The sequence below is a fragment of the Octopus sinensis genome, linkage group LG13 (assembly GCF_006345805.1).
Source record: "Octopus sinensis linkage group LG13, ASM634580v1, whole genome shotgun sequence".
NCBI lineage: Eukaryota > Metazoa > Mollusca > Cephalopoda > Octopoda > Octopodidae > Octopus > Octopus sinensis.
In genome coordinates, this window is record NC_043009.1 from 48,063,571 (window position 1) to 48,073,788 (window position 10,218).

The 10,218-nt window shown below is 33.5% G+C and overlaps 1 protein-coding gene and 1 long non-coding RNA gene across 3 annotated transcripts in view; one reads left to right on the forward strand and one right to left on the reverse strand.

Annotated features, from left to right (window-relative positions):
• LOC118765813 overlaps positions 1 to 10,218 on the forward strand; it is a 230,525-nt gene that overhangs the window by 26,810 nt on the left and 193,497 nt on the right. The gene's annotated exons all lie outside the window — the stretch shown is intronic.
• The window catches only part of LOC115218538, a 52,576-nt gene that overhangs the window by 7,280 nt on the left and 35,078 nt on the right, over positions 1 to 10,218 (reverse strand). For both annotated transcript variants that reach the window (XM_029788414.2, XM_029788413.2), the window contains one exon: positions 8,126 to 8,341. In XM_029788414.2, coding sequence (XP_029644274.1) covers positions 8,126 to 8,341 — 216 coding nt within the window. The remainder of the gene's footprint in view (positions 1 to 8,125; positions 8,342 to 10,218) is intronic.

Here is a 10,218-nt window from a genome sequence, read left to right on the forward strand (position 1 = left end):
TGCCTTCACATGAGGATAAATAGTTCTCTGCAAGTAAATGCAGCAAAAGTGTTTCCTGATGATCTATTCTGGTTAAGTAACCAACTGCACTTGAAACATCCAATGCAGATGTGGAGGCACATGGCTAAGTGGTTATGGTGTCGGAATCATGAGTGCAAGATTGTGGTTTTGATTCCTGAACTGGGCAATATGTTGTGTTCTTGAGCAAAACACTTCATTTCACACTGCTCCAGTCCACTCAGCTGGCAAAAATGAGAATATCATGTAACAGATTGGCATCCCATCCAAGCTGGGATACATTCACCTGAGAGACCAGGAAATTGACCCTATGCTTCTAAAAGAGTAATGTGGACTAACCTAAACAGCAATGACTACAACTAAAGCAAAATCCTCACAATGCAACACCATTAATTTAAGCTTTATATATAAAGCAGCAAGATGGCAGAACCATTAGCATGCCAGGCAAAATACTTAGCTGCATTTCATCCCTCTGTATGTGCTGAGTTCAAATTCTGCTGAGGTCAGCTTTACCATTCATCCTTTTGGGATCAATGAAATAAGTATCAGTTGAGCACTGGTACCCCCACCCCAGAAATTATTGGCCTTGTGTCAAAATGTGAAAATAATATAAGCTCTATGTTGTTGTTCCTACTTGAGCCATGCCTGGCTCATAAGGGCTGGTTTCCCAGTTTCCTTGGCATATAGGTTCCGCACCTGGATGGGACACCGGTCCGTTGCAGGTGAGCTACAAGATACAGGAGGAAAGAGTGAGAGAAAGTTGTGGCGAAAGAGTCAGCAGAAGTTCCTCATTACTTTCTGCCGGAGCTGCATGGAGCTTAGGTATTTCACTCATAAACACACATATTGCCCGATCTGAGATTCAAACCCACGATCCCTCGACCGTGAGTCTGCTGCTCTAACCATTAGGCCATGTGCCTCCACAATATAAGCTCTATAGACAAACAAAAATATTTTGCAGTTTCCTCATTCTTCTTCATTAATTTCAAGATATTTAATATTTTCATTTGATTTTTATTTGTTGTTTTTATTATTTTTATGCTGCTGGTGCTTAACTCCAAGAAATCAATATTCCACTATTTTAGCCTCAGAGAAATGAACTCTCCTCCTTCTGCTTATTAACCAAAATTCCCTCCCCCGCCAACCACAATCACCAGCAACCTCACCACCATCCTCCACTCCCATGGATACTGTTTGAAACAAGAACAGACAAACCATTTTTATTGTTAAAACTTCCTATTATATTCTATTCAATAAAAATCGACAATTAATTCTTAAGCTTGGAATACTAGAAAATATTCTTATATTTTAAAGAATTAAATAGCAAATTTGCTATTTGTTTTTCTTGTTTGCTTGTCACTTTTTATATTTTTATCTTTATTTTATTTGAATGTTTTTTTTTGTTTTTAGTTGGTAGTGTTGAGTGATGGTGGTGATAGTGGGGGTTTTCTTTCTCATTATTTATTTTATTTATATTAATTTAATTATTTCAGGTAAATTCATTATTGCCAAAACTTCATGCAGAAATGACAGTTATTGATCACAGAATATTTAAAAAAAAACAAACAAAACAAAAGAATAATTAAAATAAATTAAAAAATATAAATGTCTTTCAGCATACATTCTTCATCAAAAATTTTAAAATATTTTTTGTTGCTTTTCATGATTTTATTTTATATAAAATTCATTTTTTGGTTTATTTATTTATTTATCTATTTATTAACTCAACCTCTACTCTATCCCAATACTGCACCAACATATTTATGTTGATTTATGAAATTTTCATTTCATTCATTTCATATACTATTCTATTCTTTTTATTTTCTTCTACTTCTTCTCTCCTTTCTTTCCTTATCAAACAAACTTAAACATACACTAACTCACACGTATATATATATATATATATATATATATATATATATATATATAATATATATATATATATATATATATATATATAAATATGTGTGTGTATATACTGACACACGCACAGATATTAAAATGCAAACATTCACACATACATACAACACAGTTAATTTTACATACATATACATAAGCATTCACATAATTTAAACCCTATTATCTCCCTTATACAAACTACACAACGTATAGCTATCTATGTCACATCTACCTCTAATTATATATATATATATATATATACACACACACACACATACATATTTATACACACACACAAGTGATGGGTAAAGGGAGTAACAGACCAAGCTTGTAGAAAGTTGTATGTATGTATGCATGTGTGTGTGTATGTGTGTGTGTGTATATATGTATATATCTATATATATATATACATAAATACATATATATATATATATCTATATATATATATACACACACACATCTCTCTCTCTATATATATACACATATATATATATATATATATATATATATATATATATATATATGTATATATATACATACATATATATATATATATATATATGTGTATATATATATATATATTATATATATATACATATATATACACATACATACATACATACATATATATATATGCTAATAATATGTAGAATGTATATGTGAATGCATATATGTGTATAATATATATATATATATATATGTGTGTGTGTGTGTGTGTGCGTGCGCGTGTGAATGGGTGTGTGTAATATATACATATATATGTATACGCTCCTACACACTCACAGATCTCTCACTTCCTTCTCCCTTCAGTTTATCACTGTCCATATTTTATTGTGTAAACAAGATTTCATTACTAACGAGAGCCCTAAATGGCTTTTTGACAATTCCTGTTTTATATATATATAGTAAACACATTAGCAACAACTACATACACTAAACACACACACATACACACATACACATACAGAAGCACACACATATATCATTGAATGAATTGCTACAATATACATATAAACAAAACTCTAATATATCCCTATGCATCTTGTGTGTGTGTGTGTGTGCGCATGAATGAGTGCTTTATATTATCACCCACACATGCAGAACACATACACATATATATATACACACATACACTCATGAATACACCATGGTGTATCTTTATACTAAAGTATTATTATATGAATGAATATATGAATGCATATATATATACATAGATACATGCATACATACATACATACATACATACATACATACATACATACATACATACATACATACATACATATATATATATATATATATATATGTGTGTTTGTGTATGTGTGTGTGTGTGTGTATGTATATATCTATATGCGTGTGTGTGAGTGTGTATATATATACACATACATATACATACATATGTATGTGTCTGTGTAAGAACATACATATATATATATAAGAATACGTAAAACAATTTTTGTTGTTGTAATTGTATATGTATATACATATGTGTGCATATGTGTATGCATCTATAGATACACATATACATACATACATTACATACAATACATACATGCAGCATATATATATATATATACGTTGCATACATACAAACATACATACATACACGCAAGCATGCATATATGTACATACATACAAAACCACACATACATATATTTGCAATAACAACAACAATACTATCACAAAACCAAAAATAACAATGATAATAATGATAATAATAATAATAATAATAATAATAATAAGAAGAAGAAGAAGAAGAAGAAAAAGAAGAATAAAACACCCTTGAGCCATCAACTGGCTTGTAAGAAGGAGAACAAGAAGAGGAAAAAGAAAAAGAAGTAACGGAAAGAAAAGGAGAAAATGAAGAAAGATATGAAAAAACAAGCGAGAAAGGAAAATAATGAATAAGAAGAATAAGAATAATAAATTGAAAGAAAAAAATATATTGAAGCTGAAGGAAAATATAAAGAAAAAGAAAAGGAAAAAAAAAAGTAGATGCAAAACAGAAAAAAAAAAGAAAGAAGGAGAAGAAGAGGAGTAAATGGAGATAGGAAAAGAAAAATAATTAAGAAGAAGATATTAAGTGCCAATAATTCTTCAGCTTGTGTTTCAGTACAATCATTTAGTCTATTAAGATGTCAGTGGAATTTCCTGAAGATTGAGACAATAAAACTTTTGGTTCTTCTGATGAAGAATTGTTTTATGAGAGATGGTTGATGGAATCATTATTGCTTTCATTCCTCTCTCATCACTTTAAGTTGTTTGAGATTTGATACGTAGGTATAGAGGCTGGTATAGCTGAGTGGTTAAGAAGCTGGGTTCTTAACTATAAAGTGGTGGTGAGTGTGTTTCTGGCTCAAGTCTACCAAGTGGCGTTTTGGGCAAGTTCTTTTTTTTTTTTGTTCCTTTTCCCCATAACCTTGGGTTAACACATGCATTGTGGGTGAATTTTGTGTAGAAGCCTTTGTGGTTATGTAGCAAACAACTTGCTTCCTAACCACATTGTTCTGGGTTCAGTTCTACTGAATGGCACCTTGGACAAATGACTTTCGTTATAGCCTTAGGCTGTCCAAAGCCTTGTGAGTGGATTTAGTAGACAGATCCTGAAAGAAACCTGTCATATATGTGTGTGTATGTGTGTCTATGCATTTGTCTCCCACCAGTGCTTGACAACCAGTGTTGGTGCATTCACATCCTCATAACTTAGTGTTTCAGATAGAATATAAGTACCAGGTTTTAAAAAAAAGTCCTAGACTCAATTTATTTAACAACAGATTCTTCAAGGCAGTGTCCTGGCATGGTCACAGTCTAATGACTGAAACAAGTAAAAGATATATATATATATATATATATATATACATATATATATATAATATATATAGATATTATATATATATATATATATATACATATATATATATATATATATATATATCTATATATATATATATATATTATATATATATATATACATATATATATATATTATATATATATATATATATATATATATATATACATATATATATATACATATATAATATATATTATATATATATATACATATATAATATATATATATATATATACATATATATATATATATATATACATATATATATATATATATATATATATATATATATATATATATATATATATATATATAATATATATTATATATATATATATATATATATATATATATCTATATATATATATATATATTATATATATATATATATATATATATATATATAATATATATATATATATATGGAAAACAAGTCAAGATAGAAAATGCTAAAATAATTTTATAAAGAACATTTCAGTACCGGTTTCAATCATTGAGACTTTTTCAACTGTAACAATTAAATAATTAAATTTAGAAAAATTAAAAGAAAAGTTTTTTTTTAAAGAATATTTGTATAGTGTTCAAATACAAGTGGCATTTTCCTTGTTTCTGCCTGCCTCTGTCTCTATTTTAACGTGTATAAGGAACCCCTTTTTTGTCAAAAATTATGTTAAAAAAATATGGGTGTTTCTTATACATGGATAGTATTATTATCACTTACAAAATCTTTTCTCCAAATTTTAAGCCCCAAAATTTAGGGGGTTCCTTATACACGTTAAAATATGATATATATATATATATATATATAAATGTACCCTCATCATCATCATTTAAAGTCTGCTTTCCATGTGAGCAAAAGTTAGATTATTTGATAGGAGTAGGTGAGCCAGAGGACTGAACCAAGATATGTATATATGTAGCTTCAGGGTACAATTGAGGAAGGGTGAAAGAGAGGCAGACAGAGAAAATCCTGGTTTAACAACATGAAAGACTAGACAGGTTACAACACAATGAACCTGCTATACATGGCGATGAATGACTATGAAAGCCAATGATTGGCTGCATCAGTTAAGGGATCTTGATGGTGAGGATAATGATTATATATCATCATTGTCATCATTTAACGTCTATTGTCCATGCTGGCATGGGTTGGACGGTTTGATCAGGGCTGGTAGGCTGGAAGGCTGCACCAGACTCCAGTCTGATTTGGCATGGTTTTCTACAGCTGAATGCCCTTCTTGATGCCAACCACTCTGAGACTGTGATGGGTGCTTTTACATGCCACTGGCACAGGTGCCATTTGTGTGACACTGGTATCTGTCATGATTGCAATTTTGCTTGGCTTGATGGGTCTTCTTCTCAAGCACTCCATAATGCCAAAGGTTTCAGTCATTGCCTCTGTGAGGCCCAACACTCTAAAGGAACTCAGTCACTTTGCCTCCATGAGGCCCAACGCTCAAAAGGAACTCAAGCCACTTTGTCTTCATGAAGCCCAACACTTGAAAGGATCTAGGGTTACTTTGCTTCTGTGAGGCCCAGGCCTAATGCTTGAAAGGAACTCAGCCACTTTGCCTCTGTGAGGCCCAACACTCAAAAGGAACTCAGCTACTTTGCCTCTGTAAGGCTCAATGCTTGAAAAGAACTCAGCCACTTTGCCTCCATGAAGCCCAATGCTCCAGCGGTGCTCTTTACGTGTCACCAATATGGGGGCTGTAAATCTGTTAGGTAAGGCATTTTCTTTCCAGCCACATGGTTCCAGGGTTCAGTACCAACAGTATGGCATTAGGCCAGGGCTAAATAAAGTAAAGCCTTGTCATTTTGTGAATGGATTAGGTGGATAGAAACTAAAAGAAGTCTGCCATATACTCTCTCTCTCTCTCTCTCTCTCTGTATATATATATATATATATTATATATATATATATACATACCGGGCTTCACATGCTGTGCTTGTGAAGACCTATTGAGCAGAGTGAAATTGCAGTCATGGCCGATGCCAGTGCCATCTGACTGGCACCCATGTCGACAGTATGTAAAAAGCACCATTTAAGCATTGGGCCTTGTGGAGGCAGTGACAGGTGACCGAGACCTTTGGCAATATGCCATGATGTGTAGACATGTCAAGCCAAGTGAGACCATTGTCATGTCTGATGGTAGTGTCAAGTAAATAGCACCTGTGACAGTAGCACATAAAAAGACACCCACTACACTATCAGAGTGGTTAGCATTAGGAAGGGCATCCAGCCATAGAAAACTTGTCAAATCAGATTGGAACCTGGTGCAGCCACTCCTAATGGACAACAATTAAATGGAACTGCATTATTGATTGACTACCTGCTGGGAATATGTACAGGTTCAAGCCTTGACTCAGAAGAAAAATGCGGAATATGTGCATAGAAGAGATCAAGAGGATGGTCAATGAATAATGATGGGATAGCAGCATTATTTCTACTCTTAGAAATTACTGCTAGCAGCAACAAAAATCCCCTTATTCTACATTGTGTCATGTATTTCTGGCATCAAATTTTGACATTGTTCTTTGCGTAATTTTGGTGCCACAGCTCGTGAGCTGAAACTAGATAAAATAAATTTAAAAAAATAAATAGTTCACAGTGTTGTAGTAGAAGCTGCCATCTGTCTCACTACTATACAATCTCATTTGACTATGACAAAGCTATAGACATGCCTTCAGTTCATCACCTTATCACTTCCACCCCATGCCAACTCATTTCACCACCTCTTCAAATATAAATATACCCTGAACTTACTATTTTATTTTTCTTCAACATGTTTACTAGGCTGCAGCCTACCCTGCTAACAATATTTATACCTGTAACAAGCATTACACAATGTTCACATCTGCAACAGGCTTTTAACACCTGCTGCAAACCTTATACAATATGTACACCTGTAATAAGCATTACACAATGTTCACACACGCAACAAGCTTTTAATAATATTCCTGCCCGTAGCTAAGTATTAAATAATGTTCACACCTGTTGTGAACCTTACAAAATGTTTACACCTGTAATAAACAGGAAGCAATGTTAACACTTTCACCAAGCTTTTAACAATATTCACACATGTTACAAACACTAGCCAATGTTCACACTTATAACAAAACTTACAATCACACCTGTAACAAGACTTACACTATCTTCACACCTGTAATGAGACATTATATTTTTTCTTTATTTCCTATAAAAGGTTACATAGAGGGGACAAACAAGGACAGACAAGGGACATATAGTGGTCTTTACACCTCTAATAAAACTTACAATATGTTCACACCTGTAATAACACTTACATAAGCAATCTCAGTCATTATGAATCATAAGAAAAAAATATTCCTTACCTACGATGATCCATATGAAGTAAAACAGAGAGATTATGTCACCCAGCACTTTGAACCGTTTCTTGTACCTTATGTCTGTGAAAAAGCGGATTTCTTTATCTAAGGTGAAATAGTTGAATAAGGAATACATTATGAAGAGTGACAAGGTGCAACCATTTATTATGGTGAATACTGGCACGAAAACTTGTCCTGGACAGGAATGGCAGAAGTAACTACCTGTAACGAGATGAAGAGGAAGGAGAAAACAAAGAATAAAAAAACAGTCTGTTTTAGTAGAAGCAACACAACAGTAACAATACCAGCATAACCACCACCACCACCACCACCACCACCACCACCATCATCAACACCACAGCCTCCACAACAACAGCAACAGTGGAGGCGCAATGGCCCAGTGGTTAGGGCAGTGGACTCGTGGTCGTAAGAACACGGTTTCGATTCCCAGACCGGGCATTGTGAGTGTTTATTGAGCAAAAACAGCTAAGCTCCATGAGGCTCTGGTAACCCACTATGGTGTGGTAAACTTTCAGACCCTAGTCTAGATTGCGAATCCTCTGTACCCCAGGATGGTTCAACTCTCCACCTGTGAAAAGCCACCATTTATGGAATGAGGATAACAACGTAGCTTTCGTGCCTGTGCAACCACCAGTCTATCGCATGTGGTGGGTGGATCTTCAAGTTGCCACACGCATTCTTAGTAGCTTAGAGTGGGCTTGAATTAGAGATTATTCTTCGTGGCTAATGGCGTGAGTCCTGATTGGAAGAAGAAGAAGAAGAACAACAACAACAGCAACAAGGGAATACCTATGTGGTTGGTTAACATGTTAGAGATAACAGTTGAATTTTCCTTTAAATCTCACTCGTCTGTCTTGGATAAAGATGGGGCATAATAACTGCCCATAGTACTACAAAGACGAGATTGTCACTATTGGAGTATCTTTGATTTGTCATTGATTTGCTCAATCAGGGTTGACCTGTTGGATAAACTTTTACAATTACCACTACTACTATGATGATGATGATGATGTTGGTGATATTAATGATGACCACCATCACCACTTGGGTAACAATCTAACTATAGAACCCTATGCTCATCAGTGGTAGCTGATATGAAATGGAATATGGTGACTGCTCTTTATTGATGAAAGGGATATCCTCTACCTGGTCCCTATAATCATTTTTTCACAGCAACCACAAACCAGAATTGTCCTTTCACCTCCAACAATAGAGAGTACTTGCCATATTTCATTCCATATTCGCTACCTCTGATGAGTGTAGGGTTATATAATCAGATTGTTACCAAACACTCTGTTGCACCCCTAGCGTGAAACTGATTGGTAATATCAGCCATGATGAATATATAATACTGTACATTTTGGATAATATATTCACTCTATTGACAGATATACGAGTGCATTTTCCCTGACTTAAAGACTTTTAGAGGACATGTATATACATATATATATAAATAATAAAAGGGTAAAATTTATTAATTAAATTAATTAATCAATCAATCAATTAATTAATAATTTCACCAAGTAGCTTGGTACATTAACCTTTATAGGTGAAGTTACACAAATTTTTTATAATTATAAACATAATTATAATTAGGGTTCAGCTAATTGCTTCACCACATACCGAATTTAGAAATAGGAGTTAAGATTCCTTTTCTACTACTATAAGAATCTCTATGACTGTAACATACTCTTTTAGGAAAGCAAAGAGAAAAACAATGAATCAACATGGCCAGGATTAACTATATATGCGTTTCGAGAGTAAAGTGATTTAAATTTTATTTACTTCTCTCTTCAGTATAATATTTCCAATTTTATACAATTTGAAAGTGCTAGCACTGAATATGCTCACAATCGAGTGACATCATGTTACATGATGTTGTTTGATCGTGGGCATATTTATATGTCCCAACCCTAAGGTTGTGGTCATACTATATATATATCATCATCATCATCATTTAGCGTCTGCTTTCCATGCTAGCATGGGTTGGCCGGTTCAACTGGGGTCTGGGAAGCCAGAAGGCTGCATCAGGCCCAGTCTGATCTGGCAATATTTCTACGGCTGGATGCCCTTCCTAA